The sequence below is a fragment of the Corythoichthys intestinalis genome, chromosome 17 (assembly GCF_030265065.1).
Source record: "Corythoichthys intestinalis isolate RoL2023-P3 chromosome 17, ASM3026506v1, whole genome shotgun sequence".
Lineage (NCBI taxonomy): Eukaryota > Metazoa > Chordata > Actinopteri > Syngnathiformes > Syngnathidae > Corythoichthys > Corythoichthys intestinalis.
The window spans coordinates 35,497,628-35,525,608 of NC_080411.1; the positions used below are offsets into that span (position 1 = coordinate 35,497,628).

Below are 27,981 nucleotides of genomic sequence, written 5' to 3' on the forward strand. Positions count from 1 at the left end.
CTTTTTCTTATTCGACATGACTATCCATTACCGGTCTGCTGTGTGTGCCTTACATGTCAGAACAATGATCGAGTGCTTCATAACTCACTGACTCGCCGAGGGTTGGAAAAGTAATAAAGACTCTATAATAAATGTGTTGGCTAGGTTACAAGCTATTGGGCTGTTTTTAAATCCTTAGGGTGAATATAAACATTTTCATTTTGCATGTTAGAGAAAAGGATATCTGGTCTGCCAGCTTAATTTTTTTCTGTGGAAATCCCCCCACCCCATTTTTTTTCCTTTTTTTTTTTTCTTTTTTTTTTTTTTAATATACCACGTGGAGAAGAATGGCAGTTTCAGATACAACCCTCCAAACAAATAGCCTGGCAAGCAAGCCTGACCTTTGCCATGTATGACGTACATGTCGGGTCAGTCTGGTTTTCTGTGGTTTGGGCTAGATTTCAAAATTTATACTAGAGGTGGGTGGTGCTAAGGAGCATAGACCGAATCTGAACCAATCACAAAAGCACGGCTGTGACACAAATGCATTGCGACTTACGCTGTTGGCTGTCATCAATTTGTAGTTCTCAAACAATCATGGCATTTCGTCAAGAAAACTGCTGTTTTTATGTAAAGTAAAAAAAAAAAAAAAAAACCTAAGCGTACATGGTGTATTTTCTATTGTTGTACTAATACCACTACCTGTACTATTGTGACCAATATGGCTCTTAAATTACTTAAAAGGCATCAGAGTACTAAAAATAATGTGTGTGCGTACTTTTCAAGATCTCGTTTCCAACCAATGGTCGCCCTACCCAAAATGGCCACCAGCTATGCACATCATCGTGTCATGATAAATGTCCAGTCCTGTGGGTTTTTTGCTAATTTAGCAACTATGTACTTCATGTAGCGCTTTGCTGCCTCTGTTAAGATGAACAATATTGAGAGCATCTTGTGGGGTTTCACAAATAAGGAAATCTTGGTAACTTGCGTAGCTTTGCGCATTTTGCGTAATATTGAGCAAATTTTGGAAAATTTGCCACACTGCATCTACACATATTACACAATATGCATAATATAACAAGTTTAATCCGGTAATATAATGTTTGTATAGTAAAAAAATTTCATAATACAGTGGTCCATCAACATACGATCGCATTGACGTACGATCCTTTCTAAATCTGACGTTTTCCAAGACTGATGCATGGTGGATTTTTTTGCCGTGAGAGAAATTAACATGTGTCCCAAGTAGGTTACTGCAGGTGGTGAAAAAAGGAATACGGTGATGCTCACCATTGAAATTAAGAAGGAAATGATAGAAAAATATGAGAGTGGTGTGTGCGTCAGTGAACTGGCTCGACAATATGGCCGGAATATGTCTACGATCTTGACGGTCCTCCTCCGACCTGCCTTCCTTCACCAGTCTTTATAAGGTGACAATTATTATTGTTGTAACATCGGCAAGGAAGCTAGCATGCTAGCTTCATCAGGTTTTAATCATTTATTTGTGAACTTTTGCAAAAGAACATGAAAAGTGAAAGTAAAAACTAACACACCTCTCTGCCTCTGTCGTCAGTCACACGGTGTGTTTAGGAACAGCATGCAAAACACAACCGCCATATTAGAACCTCATTCATTAAATTATTATTATTATTATTGTTCCGATTTGTATTCATAATTTGTTTTGTTATGTGTAATTGCAACTTGTAATTGTAACCAGCAGTATTTATTAAGGATTTAGAGTAGGTTTTTGGACAAAGGAACAAATTAATGGAATTATAATGTACTCTTAAAGGAAAATCCAGATCGACATGCAACCATTTCGACCTACAAATTAGGTCCTGGAACTAATTAAATTTGTTTGTAAAGGTACCACTGTACTATATGAAATTACATGACATTATGACTTTTATTCCCCGTAAAATTACGACTTTTGTCGAGTAACATTGTGGCTAACTTCGTAATATTACAAAATAAGACTATCTTCTTAGACTTTTTTCTTAAAATTATGACTTTATTCTCTGAGTACTATTTTTCTTCTTTATTTCTTTGTGTGGCTATAAAATACTCAATCGCAACAAAGTCCCGCCTCACATCCTATGATTTGTCGGTCCAGATTTGACCAGATTGGAAATCCAATTGAAACCACAGAATACCAGACTGACTTGCCATGTATGTTGGCTTGCCAGGCTACTAAACAAGGCCTTTTTAGAACATTTTTTTTCATTCTCTCTTTGACAAAGTTCTTTGAGGGAATGACAGACATGCTTGGACAGATACTGTATGTTACAGTCCTTTTATATTAGTTCCGGTTATCCTTTTCCTTTCATTGATGCCTTTTCCGTTTTTTTTTTTTTTCATTACAAAGTTTGAGTCACGTCAAAAAGGCAGAAAAGGTCCAAAAAGGATAAAGGCCAAAGAAAAATGAAATAAAAGTCAACCCCCGAGGTTCAATTCATTTGCAGAGGGATTTCTGCTGTTTTCCATTCTTACGTTGTCGTTTTTGAGCGATCAACACAGTTTTGCAGTCAGATGATCTGATTGTTTTAGTATCTCTGTGCTGTACATGTCCAAGGCGTGATTGACCCGAATCATCTCGCTGTTGTTCAGCTTGAGTCGATGCTTCAGCATACAGGAAAAGAGGTCCAGCTGGGGTTTCCCGGGCGCAGACGGTGGGGCCAGGCGGTTAATCCGATCACGTATGTCAAGTAACAGGAGCATGACTGACGACGACGAGTAGAATTGACTTCCCTGTGTGTACGACTGGTTCACCTGTTGCACGGCGCTGCGGAGCAGGTCCGCGTTGAAGCGCAGGCTGTAGCCAAACACTTGGATGTCGGATATTTTGATGTAGATCTGCCGCTTGTTGGGATCTGCCAGATCAACGGGACCCGTGTCATTGCGGAGGCCGGTGGGGATCTTGGCTCGGCTCCTTAGGTAGATGTGTACGGTCTCGAAGAAGGTCTTCCAGCGATTGCCCAGCAACAAGGTCCAGTTGAAGCACTGGGAGTTCTGCAGGCGCACCTTTTCCCAGCGGGGATAACCGTGCTCACCGAATGGCATACTCCAGCCTTCCGAGTGGCTACCACTGAACGGGTTGACGTAGACAAAGAACATCGGGTCGATGCTGCTGTTCCGCATCTGGCAGATTTTCATTGACAGGCCGATGATCATGTGGAGGTAGTCCATGCGGTTTTTGTTGCTTTTGAGCGTCAGGGACATGCGCTTACGCCACCGCGGGTCAAAAAATGTTTCAAGGCGGATCTCATTGCTGATGAACGTGGTGTGGATGTACAGTCGCGAGTCCATTTTCTGCAGCAGATACTTCAGTTCCAAGTCCTGAAAGTCCAGGTCCGTTTCAAAGCTGATGAATTGCTCACTGCGCTCAGAGTCCACGTTTTGAGGCTCGCAACGGCCACGGTACAGCTTGTAGCCTTTGTTGCATGAGCCACACTGCGAAATGTTGGCCAAGCTGCACATGGCACAGCTGTTGTTGCCCCCGATAACGCAAGGGATAGGTCGCTGGCAAAGAGTGACGCCGGTGTGGCACACGCATGTCCTCTGGCTTTCCAGGAAGGTTCCCCAAAAGCCGTTCTCATTGCAGTAGAGAAAGGACTGAACCCTGTTGAGCCACTGCATCACAGACCTAGTTGGAAAAGACAAGAAAAATACGAAGGGTTAAGATCCTTGATTGGCTCTTTTCATCCTTCTGCTGTGAACTGAAAGTTTAACACAGGTAGACATTCAATCCATTTGAAACGGGAGGGGTGGAGCAATAACCGTTCATTCATTGGCTCCCAACTCTCCCTCCTTTGTTCATATAAAAGCTGCACTGGATATTTAAAGCAAAACATTTTTACTTCTTAGAGTAGTTTTACTAAGCCATACTTTTTACTTTTACTTCAGTAGATTTGTGAAGAAAAAAACGCTACTTTTACTCCGCTACTTGGGGCGACACAAGAGTCATTACATTTTTCCTCTTTATTCAACATACTAGATTTTTTTTTGCCAGCGATGCCAAGAGTAGCTCTCCCAATTTCACCAATGAGACGTTGCAACAATAATCATGACTCTATTAAACCAATCTGATGCAAGATTGCCGTTCTATGATCACGCCAGCCTGTTCAATCATGTGGCGTCTTTAAAGCACCGTAAAAAATGAAGTTGCTTTTAATTGAAGCCATGTTTGGTTTCAATTAAATGCAACACAGAAGACTGCACGAAAGACATCACAGACGAATTGGAATAGCAAAAAGGAAAATGATCGAGCTAAACAACATTTGGAAAGACAGAACATTAAGCAATGCCCTGAAACTCTGAAACTGAAAGATATGGAGAAGCCTCATTTTTACAATGATAATATAAGGAGCAGAAGGATGGACCATCAAACAGAAAGAGGAAAAGAAAATACATGCAGCAGAAATGTGGTTTTACCGAATACTACTGAGAGTTAGCTGGAATCAAAGAAGAACACATTTAAGCATTCTTGAAGAACTAAACATGAAGTGACCATTTCTACCAGCAATAATTGAAAAGTTGTAAACATAAGTAGGAACAGAAAGTGCAGCATGAAGAGAGACATAATTCAAGAAAGGTAGTGGGTCGACGTTAAAGGGATAGACCAAGAGCGGCATATATGGACAACATCAAGAAATGGAGCAAAAGCACAATATAGGAAGCTTTTAGAAAGGCAGAGGAGAGAAGAACATGGAGATAGTTAACCAAGGAGGCAGCATGGTCAGCAAGCGACAAAGTCGACGCTGGATAGAGAGACAAAATGTATTTGACAGAGCGCTGCCCTCAACATGACTCGAAAGCGCAAATTTAAACCTCTCTTCCAGTTTTTATTTGGTACCGATTGACCAAGGAAAACCGGAGATATGATTCTTTTAAGTTCATAATAGTAACTATGAACGAACTATTCACTATTCAAACTAGAAACTATTTTCTCCACTAGAGGGCACCCATGCTCTTTGGACGAATAATGCTTCATTTGTGTCTTTTTTTTTTCTCTCGCCAGAATTCAATATTTTTATGGGGGGGTTGGCTTAATGTGGTTATGCAGTGGGTTATTGTAAAGTATCATTATAACAGTTCATATAGATAAGGGCTGAGAGAAAAAAAATACCATTATTTAAAAAAAAAATAAAACAAAATAAGCAATTACTCACAATGTTACTTATTACTTGAGTATTCTTTTCACTGAATACTATTTTACTTGAGTACATTTTTTGGATGACTAATTTTGCTTTTACTTGAGTAATAGTATTTTGAAGTAACGCTACTCTTACTTGAGTAAAATTTTTGGCTACTCTACCCACCTCTGATAATGTATTGCCATTGATATTGTACAGTGTCATTCATATGGTTATTTATTTATGAAGTGTATAATGGGGGTTGTGATGGTTGTAGTGGTTGTTAAAAAAGGCCAATATGAAGAATACCCTTGATAAATTTTGCCCGTCTTACCTCTGAGGCGCCAATTTTGCAGAAACGTATTGTGAAAGTGACGAGAGAATGGGACGTTCTTTGCCTTTTACAGAAGGGAGAAGTTCGGTTATTTCCCTCAGGTAGAAGGTATCACTTGCTATTCTTAGCGTGTCTCTGCTTCCCCTCAGGCATCTTTCCCTGTCATCTTGACAGTATTGGAACTTTGTTTCTGACTATAGGAAATTAATTCGGATTTTTTTTTTTTTTTTGCTGGAGTGAAGAGTTGGTCAAGGTTAGTGTGACATGTTAATGAACCTGAGTGCTAACTATGATGGATGGGATTGCATTGTTAGCAAATCACAAATCGGCTTAAATGGGTTCGAATGTGTTGCCAAAGCCTACTGAGATAGCTCACTTTGGATCTGTGACGTAATGTATATTTTTAGGTAAGCACTAAAATCTTGACTTTATACCATTGTTAAATTCAAGATGTCTATTCAAACACTTTTCTAAATCAGATTTTCTACTCTGGGGTCAGTAACGCCAAAGTTAACACAAAATATGGTGACAACTAGTGTTGCACCGATAGTCCGATACCAGTGCTATTATCGGTATCAGTACTGATAAAGTACGAAAAAGATGTCATCGGTAATGGGGAGTTTAAAGAAATAATGTGGTAATGCAGTGCAATGTGTACTCTTTAAGATCTAGTGGCCAACTGCCCTACTCAAGATGGCCGTCAGCTACGCACACTGGCGGAAAAAAAGGAGCGTTTGACACACTTCCCAAAATGATAAATGTCCGATCATACTTCTGCTCTGAATTTAAATGAGTTTATCACGAGTACACGTCCAATCCAGTTGAATAGGGAGGGTGGCAGGGAATGAACGTTGGTTCAATTGTTGCCAAAAATTCTATTTAAAATTCTATTCTATTTAAATATCACCCAAGTGAGTTACTTTAAATTATTTAGAGATTCTCTACTGTTCACATTTTTAAATTTAAAAGCATTTGAAGTATCTTCTTCAGCCTTTTTTGCATCTCTTCAACAAACTGAACCAATCTGAGATCACAAATCAGTGTACACCCCTAGTTAATACAATAATTATTTGTGTGAAAGAATATAATGCAATACAGGCTGATATGAAGATGAACACAATAAATGGACACGGCATACAGTAGTATGACAAAGTATCTGAACCTTTTTGGGATTTCTCACATTTCTGCATAAAATCACCATCAAATGGGATCTGATCTTTGTCAAAATCACACAGGTGAAAATACAGTGTCTACTTTAACTAAAACCACCCTAATATTTATAGGTTTTCATATTTTAATGAGGATAGCATGCAAACAATGCCAGAAGGGGGGAAAATTAGTATGTGAATCATCACATTTAATATTTTGTGCCCCCCACCCCCTCCCTTTGGCAGCAGTAACTTCAACCGGACACTTCCTATAGCTGCAGATCAGTCTGGCGCATCGATCAGGACTAATCTTGGCCCATTCTTCGTGACAAAACTGCTGCAGTTCAGTCAGATTCCAGGGATTTCTGGCATGAATCACTGTTTTTAGGTGATGCCACAGCATGTCAATGGGGTTCAAGTCTGGACTTTGACTTGGCCACCCCAGAACGTGTATTCTGTTCTTTTGAAACCATTCTGAAGTTGATGTACTTCTGTATTTTGGATCATTGTCTTGTTGCAGCATCCGCCCTCTTTTTAGCTTCAACTGTCCGACAGACTTCCTCAGGTTTTCCTGCAAAACATCCTGATAAACGTTTGAATTCATTCTTCCGTTAATGATTGCAAGTTGTCCAGGCCCTGAGGCCGCAAAACGGCCCAAAATCATGATGCTCCCTCCACCATGCTTCATGGTGGGATGAGGTGTTGATGTTGGTGAGCTGTTCCATTTTTCCTCCACACATCACAATTCAACTTTGGTTTTATCAGTCCACAAAATATTTTGCCAAAACTCCTGTGGAGTGTCCAAGTGCCTTTTTGTGAACGTTAAAAGAGCAAATGTTGTTGTTTTTTTTTGCACAGCAGTGGCTTCCTCTGTGGAGTCCTCCCAAGCAAACCATTCTTGGCCATAGTTTAACATATAGTTGATGTATGCACAGAGATATTATTGTGTGCCAGTGATTTCTGTAAGTCTTTAGCAGACACCCTAGGGTTCTTTTTTACCTCTCTGAGTATTCTGCGCTGAACTCTTGGCGTCATCTTTGGTGGACTGCCACTCCTTGAAACAATGCCAAACTTACTGTCGATTGAGGAACATCCAGACTTTTAGAGGTGGTTTTGTACAAATACAAATCAACATTCCTTGATCGCAGGTCTTCAGACAGCTCTTTTGACCGAGCCATGATGCACATCAGGCAATACTTCTCATCAAGTTAATTCTTACCAGGTGTGTTTTTTATAGTGGGCAGGGCAGCTTTAAACCACTCATCAGTGGTTGGGCACACACCTGACTTAAATTGTTTGGTAAAAATTGGTTTCAATTGGTCTGTAAGTCTTCTAAGGCAGACGGTTCATTTACTTGTTTTTCCCCTTTCTATCATTGTTTGCATGCTATTCTCATTAAAATATGAAAACCTATAAATGTTTAGGTGGTTTTAGTTAAAGCAGACTGTTTTTACATCGGTGTGATTTTGACAAAGATCAGATCTCATTTGATGGTGATTTTATGCAGAAATATGAGAAATTCCATAAGGTGAAGATACCTTTTCATACCACTGTAAGCTCCTTTGACAATAATACTAAATTACTGTCTTCAGCTTCATAATTCTGAGAGGGATACTAGAATTTTTGAAAATGTAACTAGATTGTTAATAACTACATCTTATCAGAGGAAGGTATTACTATATATTGATTTTTATTGCCTGCTTCATGGCTCAACTGAATATTGCAGGTCCAATTTGAATCATAATAGCGTTTTTGGCCTGTGATTTTTGGCTTCCCTGCTCTGTTGGTTTTTACTATAGACTGTCCTTGGCACAAGCTCAAAGTGCCTCCAAATCAACGATGTGAAAATGTGCTGCCTTGGAAAATATTCATTTAATCATATGCACATCATTATCATTTTGGGTGTGGGCAGACACAAACTCTCATGGTGCTCACCCTGGCTGTATGTTTATCAGTAATTAGGGGTAGAGGGGAAAAAAAAATAAAAGAAATAAAGCTCCAAGCAATAGTTTGGCCGAAAACACGTAGTTGTTACGCCAGGTATCTGGTGTTGACAGATAGAGTGGGAGTGTTGGAACAGATTGCCCCTGAAGCGTTAGTAATGTCGTTTTTATTTGACCAGCACTCTTGTGTACTGATTTCAACCACACACTTGTTGACAAACTAATTGAAACAGCAACAAAAGAAAAAAACTGATAATTAGCAAGCGACAGGTAGAAAATGCGCATAAGCATAAATGTGTCTTTCTATTTTTGTACTAATTGTGCATTTGCATGAAATTCTTAAGCAGCTAATTTGCATAATGGTGCTATGACGGGGCACAGCACCTCGCCAATTAGTGACTGTGGATGAGAGTGATACTTGCTATTCAGAGCTTGCCAACGTTCTGAATGACAGAACCCAATAAAGTCAATTATTGTGATTTTTTTTTTTTTTTTTTTTAATTTGCAGAGAAAATGGAAAAAAAAATCTGTCGAAACATTGGACTCAAGAACAATGACTCATTAGCTACCACTGACTAGGAGTGTGACAAAATATCGAAATGGTGATATATCGTGATCATTTGCATCCCAAAAGGTTATCGTAATGCTCTTTCCAAGAATTGATATATCGTTTTAAAAAGGTGTCACTGCTTTAAAAAAAGGTACAAGAGCAACAAGTTGCTACCAAAATCTTCCTCTAGAATAGTGCCTCTGTTAACTCAGTAGCTGCCTGCCATCGACCTTGCTGGGTCCCCAATCTATTTAGACTGGGAGGCAATGACGGTTCCTGGCACGGTTGGGTTGGGTGGTCACCCAGTGTGGCACTTGATAGGGCAGCATGGACAAAAGGTGCATGTGCATGATTGTCTGCCATTATTATTGGCGTCCCTAGCATTGCAATGACGCCCCCTGCAGACCGAAGTTACTGTCTGCATGCAACCCCAAAGGGAGAAGGAGGTGGGAGCAGGGATTGGATTAGTTAACTGTATCACTCACCCAGGGTTGACTTTGATTCTTAATGTGCAAAGAATCATTTTCTATACTTGATCATTTAACCTAGTTATATAATCTATATGTATTCTGTGTGTATTTCGGGGGAGCATTCGCAGCCGGTCTTTCCAGTTTTCGGGGCATTTACAGGCCACTTTCTGTTCATTTTAGGGAAGTTAGAGGTCAATTCCTGTTCGGTAACCCAAAATGAACAGGAAGTGATCCAGAAATTCCCCCAAATCAACACAACGTGACTGAAAATCAACAGCAAATGACACGAAATGCCCCAAAACTGGTTGCCATTGACCACCATAGTCCCAAAATTATTAAAAATTAAATGAATGAACGTTCAGTCGCTGCCACCCCCCATTTAAATGAATTGTATGTCTACTAGTGATAAACTAAAGTATATTCATAGCAGAAGAGCTTGTTTATCGGTTTATTACTTGTACAGTGGTACCTTGAGATACAGTCGCTTCAACACACGATCTTTTCGATATTCAACGTAAAATTTGACTCGCCATTTGTTTCTACATCTGACGAAATGCTCGAAATACGTCATGTTATGATAGCGTTGCAGTTTCATTGTTTTCCAGGAAGTCGGATGCACGGCAGATTTTCTTGCGAGAGACATCAACACGGGTTCTGCTTGACAAGATGGACGTAGATCTCGACGGTCCTCCTAAGACCTCCGTTTGCCAGTCTTTGTAAGTTAATGTGACAATTATTATGATTGTAACATCACCCAAAAAAATCGCAAGCTTCGTCAGGTTTTAAATAATAGATTTCAGAACTTGTGCAACACAACATGCCTAACTGTCCGCCGCACTGAACATGAAAAGTGAAAGTAAAAAAATACCTCACTCACTCTAGCACGTCTGCCAAGCGGTGCGTTCAGGTACACCACCTTAAACACATCCGCCACATTAGAACCTACTTCGTTACATTATTATAGGTATTACCGCATAGGCCCGAATATAAGACGGCCCTGATTATAAGACGACCCCCTCTTTTTCAAGACTCAAGTTTGGGAAAAAAAAGACTTTTTGAACACCAAATTAATTTTTACACACAAAATAATTACCGTACATCCAAAACAAAGGATTATAACAATATCTTTGAGAGAAAAAGCATGTTATTTTGGTTCATTCAAATCTTAATATCTGAACATTTAATTATGTAAACTAAAATGCAATCACATTCGTAAATGAATGGCTTCTGGTTTTTGAAATGTAAATAAACCAATCTATTGTGATAAAACAACAAAATTGCAATAACTGCATTAACCATCAAAGTGAAGTCTAACTGTAACTGTAGTCTTGAAACAAATCTGAATAAGGAAAAACATTGCAATAAAATAATTCAAACTGGTTAAACTAAAAAGAGTAACTGAGATCCTTCATGACAGAACATCGCTTCAATGATATCTCAGTGTTTCCCATAGGATTTTTTGAAACTGTGGTGGTGGGCTGCATCGGAGTCGGACAGCCTCACCATGTCGTGCCACGGCGAATTTTTTTTTTTTTTCATTATTTTTTTCCCCCAAGAAGAACAATAACAAAGATATATTTGAAATATGTCATTAGCTTGGCTAATGTTATAGCTCTCAGCTACGGTACATGTATGTAAAATGCGTAGCTGATTACAGCTACGTTACCCTATGTAATAATGCGACTTTTTTTCTCGTAGCAATAGTACGACTTGCATCTTGTAGTGACTCAGGGTTGGCAACCCAAACTGTTGAAAGAGCCATATTTGACCCCCCCCCCCCCCCCCCCAAAAAAAAAAAAAAAAAAAAAAAAAAAAAAAAAAAAAAAACTGATACAGTATGTCTGGAGCAGCAAAAAATTAAAAGCCTTGTACAAGCCTTATAATTATCGATACTAGCTATATTAGCCTACTATAGAAATGACTAAGTTGGCTAGAAATACATAATTAGCCTTCATGATTAAATGTTTATTTTCCCTGCAGTGGATCCTATAGCGCACCACGTGAGTACTCTGTTGTACGATGCCACCATGCCAAGTTTAACTTCATTACAATATTAATGAATTGAAAGAATGTTTGTGTCATGTTTGTCCTCCTAGAAATCTTATTAAAACAAAAAATATATTTCCCTCCCCCGTCTTTTTCCATTAAAAAAAAAAAAACAAAAAAAGCTCCGAAGCAGCGCTAAAGAGCCGCATGCGGCCCGAGAGTCGCGGGTTTTAGACCGCCGTCGTAGTCCTCCTTTTTCCTTTTTATTTGACCCTCATAAGTACTACATTACCACAACAATAACAGTCCTTCTGTCAACTGACCCATTTACAGGACTGGGGGAATTCTAATAGCCGTGTAAAGAGTTTTACTTGATTCGGTGAGAAGGTGAATAGTTTTTTCCCCGTTGTTCGTGAACTAAATTTCCACACAAATGCACATCGAGGTACCATTAACTTAGCAAGTAGAGGTATGAGAGTCATTTTTCGAGTGTCCCAGAGCTCGCGAAACTGGGGGTGGGGGGTGGGGGCGAATTTATCAAAGTTTCGTCAGCCGTAATTGTCTGAAGTTGGCGCGCCGGTGTTGTGCCGAAAAATAGCTACTCCACGCGAAATGTCCCCCCTGACGGGAGCGCCCACACGTCACTCGTACAAACAGCCTTTTCTTACCAATCGATGGACACGGAAACGACGTTCTTGTACCGTGAATATGTATCATTTTACTCTGCTTGGACTAATAAATATTTTACTGTGACCAACGCTCTGAAAATAGAGCAAGGCTTTATTTTGGGCCCCGCCTCTCCGCGCAAGTTCAATCAAACTTTGCTTTCCGTCCAAGACAGCCGTCCACCGCTCACTTTCGCCGAAAAGTCCGATCCAAACTATTGTAATGCCCCGGATACGGGGAAGAAGGAGAGAAGTCTGTATTTGCTTACCCACTTGATTGTGGTAACAATAATAAAGAAAAACAACAAAATAACAGCGGGCTGCTACGACATGCGACCACTATCTCTCGCTATCTCGCTCTTTCTCCCATTCATCCTACTTGTTCCCCTTGCGTCTCTTAATGGGGGGGCTGCATAGTTACGAACATTACGCAACAATACACAATGAATAGGTGTCCGCTGAACTCGCGGGTAGTAGAGTGGAGTGGGCTACAGCTGTGTAATCGGCTGACTGACGCATCTCATTATTATCTTTTTTTTTTTTTTTCGGCGGGGGGGTGGGGGTGGGGGCAAACGAGACTGTGGCGGGCCCAAACGAGACTGTGGCGGGCCGCCACAGTCTCATTCATTGGTGGGAAACACTGTATCTGGCACCATCTAGCGTCGTGAATGGGGAGAATAGCTGAGATCGGTCATGACAGAACATCGCTTCAGTGATATCTGGCGCCATCTAGTGTCGTGAATGGGTATAATGTCTGGACCGGGAATATAAGACGACCCCCTCTTTTTCAGTGTTATTTCAATGCAAAAAACACCGTATTATATCCGGGCCGATACGGTATTATTATTATTATTATTATTACCATTATTATATTTTTATTCCGATTTCTATTCATAATGCATTTGTTTTGCTCTGTGCAATTGCTATTTGAAATAGTACCACCAGTATTTATTAAGGATTTAGTGTAGGTTTTTGGGCTGTGGAACAAATTGATAAAATTATGATGTATTCTTATGGGAAAATCCTGGTCGACATACGACCATTTCGATTTATAATCAAGGTCCCGGAACGAATTAACTTCGTATGTAGAGGTACCACTGTATAGTCAAATATTGTAGAATTATTTCCTCACCCATGTATCGATAATTATTATATCATCATACTGTGAGACCCTTATCATGAGCCTTGTATCGCAAATCGCATCATATCCTGAGGTACCCAGTTGTTCCCATCCCTACAACTGACAGTGGCAGACATCCAATCCCTTTTGACTGGGAGGGGTAATGACCATTCGTTATTTTTTTACTCGCGCTCTTCTTTAGTTCTGTTCTGAAAGGCACAATGATCATAATATAATATGTTTATCACTGTTCTGTACCACTGTATACATTTCACATCCAGTACTCTTCCTCTACATCAGTTTAGATGTGACTAAAGTGCGTTTAGCGTACAAAACGCGCGTACAAAAAGATGTCATCATTTACATAGTCTGAAATTTACATAAATAAATCTTTTTTTCCCTTTTTTCTTCAAAGCTGAAATGACACATGAAAGTTTTTTAATTTTAAAATAATCATTTCATGATTAGGTTGAAATATGAAGATAAATTGTTTTTGTTGTTGAGTCGCCAAGCTCACAGAGATTTGTCGTAGGAAATCAAAAAACAATCAAGTGGAATAGACGGTTATTTCCGCTGAGAATACTTAGCGTCTGTGTGGGGCTTCAAAGTTAAATGAGCTCAGATTAAATGCGTCATAAAATCCTCCTAAAGAGAGCAGAGTCAAAGCAGCAGGGACAAAATATCAATTTACACTTATTTTTTTTTAAATATGAACAGCAGACTTTTTATAAACAAAAATTAATTGTGTGAATCAACTCTTTCAGTTGTTTACCTATTGTGATTTTTTTTTTTTTTACGAGAGTGAGAGAGAAAGAAATAAGCAAAGGGTAATTCAAGTCAGAAATTATTTAAATTTTTTGTTAACTTTTTCATTGCCACTGATGATGACAGATGTTAAATCGTGTCTCTTTTCATCGCTACTAGATGGTGCCAGCCCTCTAGTAAACAGTAAATATTTAATTTTTAAAGCTTCTTTTAAATAGAAAGAAAGGGAAAATGTACTGTAATTTTAGGACCATAAGGCACACCTGACTATAAGCCCTCACTCACCAAATTTGACACGAAAACCCCATTTGTTCATCGATAAGTCGCAATGGACAATAAGCCACAGCTGTCCTTACAGTATTATGGGGTATTTACACCTAAAGAAAACCAGTAACACTATATTGGACAGCGGCATCATAAGACCAAATGAACCACCTTGAAGCTTTGAACCAATTGGCTGCAAAGCTTCATTGGTTCAAGAAGCCTCATTTGGCCACCACTGTTCCCTTGGAAGAGACAGTCAACCTCTGCTGCCACCTGCGGTAAACACTGTTGTCGTCCAACATGCCTCCAACAGTGCTGGCCAAAAGTATTGGCACCCCTTCACTTCTGTCAGATAATGCTGAATTTCTCCTGGAAAATGATTTGCAATTACAAATTATTTAGTAGTCATATCTTTATTTGTTTTGCTTGCACTGAAAAAACACAAAATACATAGGAAAAAATGTAAAAATGCTGGAATTTTCGACCCTTCTTCTTTAGCCAACTGTTCCAAGTCTCTAAGATTTTAAGGGTGCCTTCTCCAAACTGCCATTTTCAGATCTCTCCACAGGTGTTATATGGGATTCAGGTCTGGACTCATTGCTGGCCACTTTAGAAGTCTCCAGTGCTTTCTCTCAAACCATTTTGTAGTACTTTTTGAAGTGTGTTTTGGGTCATTGACCTGCTGGAAGACCCATGACCTCTGAGGGAGACCCAGCTTTCTCACACTGGGTCGGTCAAGCAATCCAGTGCCAGAGCCAGCAAAGCAACCCCAAAAACATCAGCGAACCTCCGCCATTTTTGACTGTGGGGATTGTGTTCTTTACTTTGAAGACCTCGTTTTTATTCCTGTAAACTCTATGGTGATGTCTTTTCCCGAAAAGCTCTACTTTTGTCTCATCTGATAAGAGAACATTCTTCCAAAAAATTTTAGCTTTCTCATGTAAGTTTTGGCAAACTCCAGTCTGACTTTTTTTATGTCTGTCGGTTAGAAATCGGGTCTTCCTGGGTATCCTACCATAGAGTCCCTTTTCATTCAGATGCTGATAGATCGTACGGGTTGACACTGTTGTACCCTCAGACTTCAGGAGAGCTTGAACTTGTTTGGATGTTAGTCTAGGTTCTTTATCCACCATCCGCACAATCTTTTGTTGAAATCTCTCGTCAATTGCTGTTAATGCTGTTAATTACACAAATTAGAGAAGAATCACATGATTTTTCAAAGGGTGCCAATACTTCTGTCCGGCCCATTTTTGGAGTTTTGTGTAAAATGATAATAATTATTTTTTTTCCCCCCATTCTCTTTTGTGTTTTTTTTTTTTTTTTTTTTTATTGCAAGCAAAATAAATGAAGATATTACTACCAAAGCCTTTGTAATTGGAATTAGTTTATGGGAGAAATTGAGAATTATCTGACAGAATTGCAGGGGTGCCAATACTTTTGGCCAGCACTGTGGCATGCATTGCAGCGATACAGATGTAAATAAAATATTAAGTTCATGTTCTGTGCTAATTATTTCTTCAGTTACTGTTCCTGTTGTTTCATTAATTGATAGTTATCGTATTTGGTAACACTATTTGACAGTGGCGCCAAACGAGGTCATAAGCATTCATTAATGGCCCTGATAGTGTCATGTCATAATTATGACAGTCTTATGATGCCGCTATCACATAAAGTGTTACCTATTAACCCAACAAATCAACAAATAAGCCGCACTGGACCATAAGCCGCAGGATTCAAAATGAAGGATAAAAGAAGCGGCTTTTAGTCCGAACAGTAGGCTAAGGTAAAATCTTGAAAAAACGAAAAAGTATAAAAATCGGTAAACTTTATTTCAGTTTTGCATATTTCATCAAAAACAAAGGAAGAAACAGTGAATAATACAGTTGTCCGATAATGACCGATATCTTCCAGCTCCAAAATTCCGATACCGATATATGTGGTCGTGGACATATTATGGCTAATTGTATTGTGATGATCAGGTCAAATGGTCTACTCACATAACAAATTCCAAGCATCTTAGTTTGGAGACATTTTATGGTTAATATGCATAAGTGCTGTGCTCAGCTGTGACCCTCCCTTGTCCAAATGCAGAAGGCTTCTACATTCACTTTGAAGGCACCATGCATATTGGCCCAAAACCGATAATGGAAAACCGATGTCGATATTATCCGATATTGATTTAAAATGCTTATATCAGCCGCTATTATCAGATACCCAATAATATCGGACAACTGTAAGAAATACTATCTTTTTTTTATTTTTAATTTTTTGTAATGGTTAAAAAACTAAGTAGTCTAAGATTTTTGGACTAGAGTAAGTTTTTGCATCAATATTATCTGAGCAAAAAACAAAGTCGATGCACGTGATTTCCTTTCGCAGGCCACACAAAATGATGCAGCAGGCCCGATCTCACCGCGAGCCGCCAGTTTGACACCACTGGCTGCTTTAAACTTAAGGCTTCTTGGACTGTGATGCATTTTTTTGTTTTGTTTTTGTTTACCTAATATGTGTAGCAAAGAGGGATGGATGGTCACTGGTGGCAGTTCCTGTGGGGAAGATTGAGGATTGTGGGGGAATCCGCAGGAGGCACCACTGAACATTATTCTCACAGCGGCTCTCAGAGTGAGAACATGCTAAAACAAAGGCGGCTAGATGACAATATCCAGTCCCATTGTGGGTTCTGATATATGAATGGCAGCGGTCCCGCACTGGGGACCGACCCTGTAGCGTTTGTTGTCGGTCTGGTGAGATGCTTTCACATCATCATCCACTTTCTCTGCGGTCTGGCTTAAATGTATACGACGTGTTAGAATGCCTCCCTGGTGGTGCTATGGCACACACCTTGGAACCATTTGACAGATATAGTGGTCCAACTGATTTAAAGTTGGAGAGCTATCTGTGAAGGCTCATATTTCAGTGCCATGTACGACGTGAGATTCATTTGCCCCTCCCAATCAAAGTGGATTGGCTGTCTAGTGCCATCATTGGCAGCCACTAAGTTCAATGAGTGCCCCTATAAAGGGGCATTCATAATGCCCCTTTATATGCCATGTTTACAGAAGTTCGTAAACACAGCATACCAACTTTCCCTGGGTAACACAAAAATGTCATAATCCATCTTTAATCATCTCCAAAAGTGTAAAATACAATAAGGTGCTAGGATAAAGAATAATAAAATAATAATAGTGCCTAGCGATTAGGAAAAAAAATGATCAATTATCCATTTTATATCATGACATTGATATGCCAACATATAATACATTTTCAATTGTTCTATTAAAAATTATACCACAATTTTGACAGCCGGCAACTGACGTTATTTTTTTAATTAATAAACTGACTTGCCACAAATATAAAATGTGGCATCAGTAGTGCTGGAACCTAAAATTATACAGTGTAAACAAAAGCAGCAGCACAGTCATATACATATTTTTGCTCAAATATAAATATGTCTAATTACCTGCTAATACTTGTGAGTAGTGGTTTTGAATTTTAAGACAGCTGTATATAAATTTAGCATAATATTATTAAAAATTATAAAAAGATTAAAAAATAATAATAATAAGAATAAAAAAATAAATAATAAAACATAAATACAAAATAAAATTATATTGGAACAAATTGTGTAATCTGTGTGGATTATAGGTGTTGCTATTTTCAATTGTTTTGCATGCCTTACTCAAGTACGGTTGGCAGGTCATTGGCTAAACTGACATTCGCCAATCCCTGACCCACCCCGGAGCTGCAGTTTCTTGGACTGACCCTTTTCCCTTTCATGTTCCTCTCATTAGTACCCTCTCCTCATTTACCCTTCCTTCAATCCCGGCTATCTCTGACATCATCACCAAATCCAAATCCACTACCTGTCACCTTGATCCTCTTCCCACTGCCCTCATCAAAACTTGTCTCCCCTCAATAGCCCCCCTCATAACTACTATCATTCACTCTTCACTTACATCCGGTACGGTCCCTCAATCCCTCAAAACTGCTTCCATCACACCCATTCTAAAGAAACCCAACCTGGATCCCACCAATTTCAATAAACTCCGCCCAATCTCCAACCTACCTTTCATTTCCAAAATTCTTGAAAAAAACTTTGCCTCCCAACTTCATAACCACCTAATTACCAATGACATTTACAAGTACTTTTAATCCGGTTTCCGCCCCCTCCATAGCACCGAAACAGCCTTACTTAGAATTACAAACGACCTCCTCATAGCATCCGACTCCGGTTTATTATCAATTCTCGTCCTCCTCGACCTCACTGCCGCCTTCGACACAATTTCCCATACAATCCTTCTCGACCGACTCTCCTCCATTGGTATCACCCACACACCCCTTTCCTGGTTCACTTCCTACCTGTCCAACCGCACACAATTCGTCAAACTTGGCCCCCATCAATCCAGTTCCCTCCCTGTCTCTGCTGGCGTGCCCCAGGGCTCTGTCCTGGGGCCGCTCCTCTTCATCATCTACATTCTACCCCTCGATTCCATCTTCAGCAAGCACAACATTCACTTTCACTGTTACGCGGATGACACCCAGCTCTACATATCCTCATAACCAACCGCCTCCCTCCCAACTTCCTCCCTCACCCTCTGCTTAGATGACATTAACTCATGGTTCTCCTCCAACGTCCTCCTACTTAACAGCTCCAAAACAGAAGTCCTCTTAGTTGGTACCACCGCAACGCTCTCTAATGTCCATAAGTTCTCTATTACCATCAACAATTTACCGATCTCTCCTTCGTCTCAGGTTAAGAGTCTGGGTGTCATCCTCGACAGCACACTTTCCTTCCGGTCACATATCAGCAGCATCACTAGATCAGCCTATTTCCACTTTCGCAACATTTCTCGCCTCCTCCCTTCTCTCACCCGCCGTACCGCTTCCACCCTGGTCTGTAATCTAATAACCTCCCGGCTCGATTATTGCAACTCACTGCTCTTCGGTCTCCCTAACAAGTCCCTCCAGAAACTGCAGCTCCTCCAGAACTCAGCAGCACGCCTCATCACACGAACCCCCGCAACACACCACATCACCCCCATCCTCCGTCAACTTCACTGGCTTCCCGTCAAACAAAGAATCAACCACAAGATCCTCATCTTCACCTTCAAAATACTCCATGCCCTGGCCCCTCCCTACCTTCTCCGTCTAAACAATCCAACCCGTTCACTTCGCTCTACCACTATTCTTCCCCGCTCTGTCCCCCGTGTCCGCCTCTCCACCTTTGGTTCCAGAGCTTTTAGTCATTGCGCCCCCAGCTCTGGAACTCCCTACCCCCTGATCTCCGCAGCATATCTACTCTATCACTTTTCAAATCTAGACTGAAAACACATCTGTTCACTCTTTCTTACCCACCATAACCCCTAGCTGTCATATTTTTACTTCTTTTTATTGTGCTTTTAATTTTTTATCCTTTTAACACCTTTTTATTGTACAGTGATTCCATGTCTCTTGTGAAGCGTCTTTGTGTGTTTGAAAAGCGCTCTAGAAATAAAATGTATTATTAATATTAAAAATTGAGTGGCGATAGGGCCTTCTTGAGGCCAATTAGTGGTACTACTATGGAATATGGAATCCCAAAACAAAATAATTTAGTGGAAATTGCAAAACTGCAGATCTGGAAATTTTTTAGGAATGCATTTGTGTAACAACCTAATCGCGGTATCGTTGGCGCTGTGTTGTAACGTGTTATAGGAGCATCGTTAGAACTTTGTTGTGACTTATTGCCAGACGACCTCAGTTCTAGACTGATACAATTGCATAATGTAGCAATTAAGGCTGCAACAATGAATCGATTAAATCTATTAAAATCGATTAATAAATTAGTGGCTAATGCTTGATAATCGATTTTTGCAGGCAGCTCAGGGCAGCCCCGTTTGGGCCCCTGTTTGTGTATAATGTGAGGGTGTGCACGCACCAGTGATTAGAATAAGAGAGAGAGAGTTCACTGCTACACTCAGGTTGGGTTGCAGATTCAATAATATTACTTTTTTATTATTAGTTAGATTGTCTTTTGTGTTGTTAGATCTAGTGTGCCTCCGTTAGACGTGCGTAAATAAAGCTAATTGTATTTTTTTGTATTTTGTGCTGATGAGACATTACGACGCACGGAGTGCTAAGCTAGTTAGCAATTATGCTAATCAGTGTCTTAAGTGTCCGTTTGTATTGTGTTTTGGAGAAGCACTGATTTGAGTTTCACTTGAATTATTCTTAGATAGTAAAGTTGTTTCATTTTTTTTTTTATAACGGAACCATACACATAAATCCATTCATATAACAGCCTCGAGCAGGGGTGTCCAAACTTTTTGCAAAGAGGGCCAGAATTTGTGTGGTAAAAATGTGGGGGGCCGACCTTGGCTGACGTCCTTTACGTAGAACAATATATTTAAGCAAATTTTAGCAACCTATTCTGTGTGTCACATTTGCTTTGTTTTTTTGTTTTTTTTAATTCATAATTTCAACAATCTCGCAACTAGCCTTTGTGGGGTTCCCTTTCGACTCTCGGGCTCTTGCAAAATACTGCTGCTGTGAAATTGAACTAGCTTCAAGTTGCTTCAATTTCTCGCTGCGTATCTTCCCTGTAATCTGGTTGTACATCTCAGCGTGTCTCGTTTGGTAATATCGCCTCACATTTTGAACTCTTTAAAAACAGCGACTGTCTCTTTGCAAATGAGGCAGACACAGTTGTTGTGTATTTTAGTGAAAAAATAGTCCAATTTCCACCTATTTTGAAGCGTCGGCCGTCGCAGTCAACTTTTTTTGTTGACTGTCACTATTTTAAAAAATTGGAGGTAAAGGATCACACGGGGTAATGTTGCTTAGAGTGCTGCTGCCTTTTAGTGGGTCAATAAGGAGCAGCATTTAGTGTGTAAGCTACTTTATATGCTGGTAGCTGTACTGCTGACCAATTTATTAAGTGTGTGCGGGCCAGACGTTATTGATTTTATGACTGAGGTTGGGGGCCGGATGAAATTTGACCACGGGCCGCATTTGGCTGCGGGCCGGACTTTGGACATATCTGGCCTAGAGTGTCCATTCAGCACAAATTCCCATTCAAACTGTAAATTGTCATACCAGAGAGTTTGCTTTGAAATTGGATTTGGAATGTACATTGGTACTCAACTATGTAAAACTATGGCCAAGAATGGTGTTCATAGGAGAACTCCAAGGAGGAAGTCACTGCTGTCTCAATAAAAAAAAACAAAAAAAAAACAATATTGCTCATTTAATGTTCGAAAAAAGGCACTTGGACACTCCACAGAAGTTTTGGCAAAATATTTTGTGGACTGATGAAACCAAAGTTGAATTGTCATGTGTGGAGGAAAAATGGAACAGCTCACCAACATCAACACCTCAACCCCGGCGTTAAGCATTGTGGAGGGAGCATCATGATTTGTGGCTGTTTTGCTGCTTCAGGGCCTGGACAACTTGCAATCATTAATGGAAGAATGGATTTAAAAGTTTATCAGGATGTTTTACAGGAAAACCTGAGGCCATCAGTCAGAAAGTTGAAGCTAAAAAGAGGATGGATGCTGCAACAAGACAATGATCCAAAACACAGAAGTAAATCAACTTCAGAATGGTTTCAGAAGAACAAAATACACATTCTGGAGTGGCCAAGTCAAATTCCAGCCTTGAACCCCATTCAGATGCTGTGGCATGACCTAAGACAGCAATTCATGCCAGACATCCCAGGAATCTGACTAAACTCCAGCAGTTTTGAGGAGAAGAATGGGCCAAGACTCGTCCTGATCGATGTGCCAGACTGATCTGCAGCCACAGGAAACGTTATTGCTGACAAAGGGGGGCCCATAAAATATTAAATGTGATGGTTCACTTCTTTTTCCCCCATCTGTCATTGTTTGCATAGTATCCATATTGAAATACGAAAACCTATAAATGTTTGGGTGGTTTTAGTTAAATTAGACAGTTTTGTCTAATTTTTATGTTTTATGTTGTAATGTTTTATCTGTGTGATTTTGACAAAGATCAGATCACATTTGATGTTGACTTTATGCTGAAATGTGAGAAATCCCGAAAGGTTCACTTTTTCATACCACTGTATTTATACCGTTTGATAAAGAAAACTGATTCATTACAGTCTGCCTCCTCTTTATTCAATTTTGTTTAGTTTGTTTAAAGAAAATAAATGAGTCATTAACACAACTTCTATCAGCGTTTTACCCCCAATAAAAAAAATGTCAATGTCAATGTTTTTTTATTTGAACAAACAGGACTTTTGACAGATCTGTGAATTCAGAAATTATTCTTTTTTAAGTTTTATACTCAGACCCTTTATTAAAAACTTTAACAAAATTTATGTACCGTATTTTTCGGACTACAAGTCGCACCTGAGTATAAGTTGCCCCAGCCATAAAATGCCCAACGAAGAGAAAAAAAACATATATAAGTCGCACTTTTGGGGAAAATTTACTTGATAAAATCCAACACATTTAACAGACATGTCATCTTCAAAGGCAATTTAACATAAAAATACAATAGAGAACAACATGCTGAATAAGTGTACAGTGCATGAACAATGAAATGCGAATATCCTGTCCTCACCAGGACGCTACGGCTCGGTCCTGGCTATTCAGCGGGCTAAACTCCCAAATGACGATGCTGGACGTCCGTATAATTTGCTACATCAATTTCGTCCTCGATACCAAACGGGTTCGCGTCAACGTAAATAAATGATAATTAGGTGCTTTTACAGCAATGACAAAAACGGTTAGCATGCGTTCGCTAGCATTAGCACATCATTCAAACAACCACACAACTGGCTCTAAGTATCCAATCGCGGGTGGAAAACACACAACAAAAACAGAAAAGATGACACTCTAAGGCGTTGCCTCTATAGAGATATTTTACAAGCATAAACAATGAACGTAGGTTCGCAGCCGTGTTTCTCTCTTGCTAACTCGCCCACTCACTCAGACCTACGTAGCTGTCGGTCCTCTTCTGGGGTGTGAGCGCTCTTCTTCACGTAAACAAGTGCGAGTGCGCCCCCACGTGGGCGTGAAAGCGCCACAAACTAAAAGCATGCATTTCAATATAAAACGTCAATAATACAATTGAACACACATTGCCAAAGGCAGAACGGTAACGTGGCCAAAGCTATTAAGAGTTATTCAGATGATTCTAGCATAAAGAACATGCTAACAAGTTTACCAAACCATCATTGTCACTCCAAAACACCAAAATAACATGTGAAATTATATCATAATGTGTTAATAATGTCACACATAAGTCGCTCCTGAGTATAAGTCGCACCCCCAGCCAAACTATGAAAAAAACTGCGACTTGTAGTCCGAAAAGTACGGTGCTTAAAACAGTAGAGTTGTAGACTACAGTACAGTTAAGTCAGGAAGCTGTAATATCATATTTTTGAAGGAAAAAGTCATCCATTTTGTCTTCATTGTTGCTTACAACATGCCTAAAACAACTTCAAGTTAAATTGTGAAGGCAATTGAAAAAAAGTGACATTGATACGATTAATCATTTAATTAATCATCTTATTAATCTATTATAAAGAAAAAAATAATTATAGTGTCAGCTCTAGTACTAAGTCTGTGCAAAGTAGTGCTTTCTGCTGGCCAAAATGTGCAGGTACAGGTAAATGTCAAAGTTTTACTGTACAGGTATACCGTTTTGGATATATATATTATCATATCGCTCAGCCCCAAATAAGAACATATGATAAATCCATAAATACAGTTATAAAGTGTATATAGACATGTAGCTGTATACAGCTATGTCATCAACGCGTGGCTTCTCACCGCCTCTTCCTACATCTAACACTACCAGCATAAAAATAACAGATAAACCAACAATACAAATAAACCCACAATGTATTTGAAAATAATTATTTATACATGTTCTCACACATGGGGTGGAACTATCCAAATGCTGGATGTTTGAAATTATAAAATGATGTAATCCTCTTGAAACAAGCTATAGTGTGAAGGGGAGGCGCGCGCTATCTTTGATAACACTTCATAAGCCAAATCTTTTTACAGTAGTGCTACTCCTGACAGTCTTGAAGTGCTCATTTTCAGCAGACTTTAAAATGAATATTTAATCATTTTCCATTTGTACACTGACGCCTTCATTACAGCCGACTGTTTCATATTTCGGGGTATTTGCTGTCATGTCAGGCGGTGGCGCACCCGCGTAGCCAAGGCTCTTAAGCTGCAAGAGCAGGTAGGTGGTGGCAGATATGAGCAATGACCTTTCGAGAACACTCCCAGAGCTGCATTTGCTTTTATAGATGGCGACGTGGGACTACATGAGTGAAGTTGCATGTGCAAACCTTAGCACTAAGGCGACCTGATGGACACAAACAACACAGCCGTAGCTCAATATCTATTATGGATAATGCCCTTTTTAAAGCACAAGTTTAAAACTCAAGGCAAATCTTTCCCGCAACCTCATTTTTGCGACCTTCAATGGTAATTCAAACCGACTTTGTTTTCTTGCTACATAAATGAGACTTTCTACCTTTCATATTTTGCCAGTGTTTGAATAAAAAATACTGTTTTCCCATTTAGAAATAAATTAGATTTAAAAAAATAAAAAATGCCTTTCATACGTCTTTTTTTTTTTTTTAAATGAGATGATCAACTGTTTTTACCTTTTTTTATTTGAATTAATGAATTAATTTATTGTCATTGTCATCATCATCATAATCATTACAGTTACAGAGTGTGGAATTTGCCCGAAAGAAAGACGATGACTGACAAAGGAAAGACGGGAAAAAGCAAATGCTTAGTTTACATTTAAAAAATGTAAATAAATATATATTTTAATTCGAAAGATGAAATAAGAAATGTTTTTTCTTTTCTTTTAAAAAAGCAATAAGAAAAAAAAAAAAATCAAGAGAATATTTACTGTTTTCCACTTTTATTTAAAAACTGTAAATCAACAAAATAAAATGAAAAAAATGTTAATATTTACTTTTTTCCCCTTTTTTAAATACTGTAAATGAATAAAATAAGCAGTTTTTTCTTTTTTTTTTTTTGTTAAATGAACATTTATTTTTAGTTAATATAATAATAGATTTCTTGTCGAATAGACAATCGTTGCAGCGCTATCCTCGATGCGCCCATTGACAAAAATGCATTAGACGCCTGTTTTAAAGCAAGCACGCTCGGAAAAGCGGTTATCATTTGTTTTTTTTAAAGGACATTTTTCATCTAAAATAAGTAACTGTCTTGTCATGTATTCCTTTGGGTTGATGGAGCATGACAAGTTGGGCGGTTTCTGTCAAGATTGTATTTCTACCCACCTCTCCCTGGGCATCTGGTGGTTAGGATTGTGGTGACAGCGGATGCTGAGGCCAAAGAGCTTGCGGGCAGTACGCCGGATCTTGAGACGCTGGACCTCAAGGGAGCTCTGAAGTAGCCTGTAGCGAGCCTGCAGGTCCCAGTCGCTGCCCCACAGCAAGTGCACGCTGTTAATAGGTAGGAAGTGAGTGGAAGGCAGTCTCTTCAGGAAGGACTTGAATTCATCTGTAAAAAACAGAGGAGGGAGGGGGCTATATTTTTTTCATTGGACTCTTTCAAGGCACATGTTCAATATTTGATTTGATTTTATGAAACACACCATCTGAACTTGATTACCAATAACACTATTATCTAAATATAACATGAGGTGGATTTTAACTTTGATGAACAATAATTTTCTGTATTTAGTTCATGCATCACCATTTTCAGAAAATGGCACACAAAGAGTAAAAGCCCAAGAAAAAAATCATGAATATCATGTACTTGTATACGATGATGCTGAGGGATAGATTTACTTAAATTTCAGATAACAGGTGCTAAATTGTGTGTTTACCAGTGTTTTCGTCAACGATGACGATAACGAAAATATTTGGTCGATGAACATTTTTTTCATGATAATAACGAGAGGATACCGAGCCAAAAATGTGCCTTGGGAGACCAAAACATGACGAGACTGATGCCAGTTTTCGATGACACGAGAATAAGACAAAAATGTGCCATCGTTTCCAACACATGTTTACAATGTGTAAAATTTTTACGTGTAGTTAGCCTGCATCGTAGCAGTCTCTGGTTGCGTCACTCATGTGATGTGCTGCATCCCCCTAACTAATCATTGTCCTCTCCAGGCTTGCTTGTTTTGAAACAAACATGGTAAGATTTGTTTTCTTATCTTAACAAGAGAGAATATTCAATGTTGCTTTAGCCTTTAAACGTCTGTGCTGAGTGATCATCACACAATAAATGTAACTCGTAGCGTTAGCATAAATTCACGTGAACAATAGGCTAATGCTAATGACGAGAATCCTCACACTCCCAGACATTAAATACAAGCATCAATTTCATTTCAGGTATTGTTCAGACCAGAATATTTCATCCATCAACAAGTTTTTCATTACAATGATGAGACGATCACCAGCTAAAAATGTGTCTTGGTAGACTAAAACATTATGAGACGAATGCCAGTTTTTGTCTGACGAGACGAGAACGAGATGAAAATGTGCCATAGTTTCCATCCATGTTTACAATGTGTAACATTTTTAAGTGTAGTTAGCCTGCAACGTAGCAGTGAATTGTAGTGACGCTCATGTGACGTGCTGCGCCCAAACAAACCAGTGCCCACTCCAGGCTTGCTTGTTTTGAAAAAAAAAAACACGGTAAGATTTGTTTTCTTATCTTGGCAAGCGAGAATATGCAATGATGCTTTAGCCTTTAAAGGTCTGTTCTGAGTGATCATCACACACTAAATGTCACTGCAGCGTTAGCATAGCATCGCATTTGTGTAAGCATTAGGTTAATGCTAACGGCGAGCGTCCTCTTAAACTGCTGAGTGTGTATTATTACCAAGTTGGTGTTGTCCTTGTGGATGCTCCAATACGTGCTCATCTGTCAATTTCATTCAAATTTGTTGAAAACCTTTTATTTATTTTTGGACAAAAACTTTTACAATTTTACAATCAAAAACATTCTGAGTAAAAAGGTAAAACTCGACGAAGACAACCACATTTTGAAATGACTAAAATATGACTAAAACTAAAAAGTATTATTGTCCAAAACAGTAAGACTAAGATGAAAATTAAAAGGGCTGCCAAAAAACAACACGGGTGCCGAGTGTCTGGACCCGACACTCTTCCATAAGTGGGTCAAAAAGGATTTTTTTTTCATGAAATCCGAATGGGAACTGCATACACCACAAACTGAAAACCTGTAAAATGAATAAACAAATGAACAAATGAATAATTAAGGCCCAACCTGCTCAAATGGATTGGGCGGCTAACAAAATTTACAAGAGACAAATAAAACAAGCCACATGATTGGACGTCTATCATTGTCAGTGCTACTGGAAGATTTAAACAACAGCAAGAGGATTAAATAAATAAGGCACCAAAGTCAGACAGACAAGCGCTAGCTGAGGTCTGAGTGCCATTTTGTTCCACTGTCTTACTGAATTTAGATTTTGACTTCAAGAAACAGCCAGCAAGAGGGTGTTTGATGTTCCATCTCCGGTAGGAGAACATAGAGTCTTAAGTTTGGGGAGCTAAATTTAAAAGGCTTCAACATGAATAATGGAGCAACTAACATTGTAATGTCTTCTTTATAGCATTGCCACTCGAAGCTAAA

General features: G+C 39.2%; 1 protein-coding gene across 3 annotated transcripts in view; it reads right to left on the minus strand.

Moving 5' to 3' along the window:
• Nucleotides 1-226: 226 nt before the first annotated feature.
• The window catches only part of brinp1 (bone morphogenetic protein/retinoic acid inducible neural-specific 1), a 333,495-nt gene continuing 305,740 nt past the window's right edge, over nt 227-27,981 (minus strand). For all 3 annotated transcript variants that reach the window (XM_057818881.1, XM_057818882.1, XM_057818883.1), the window contains exons 7-8: nt 25,647-25,869; nt 227-3,625 (exon numbers count right to left, since the gene is read on the minus strand). In XM_057818881.1, coding sequence (XP_057674864.1) covers nt 2,491-3,625; nt 25,647-25,869 — 1,358 coding nt within the window. In that variant the 3' untranslated portion in view covers nt 227-2,490. The remainder of the gene's footprint in view (nt 3,626-25,646; nt 25,870-27,981) is intronic.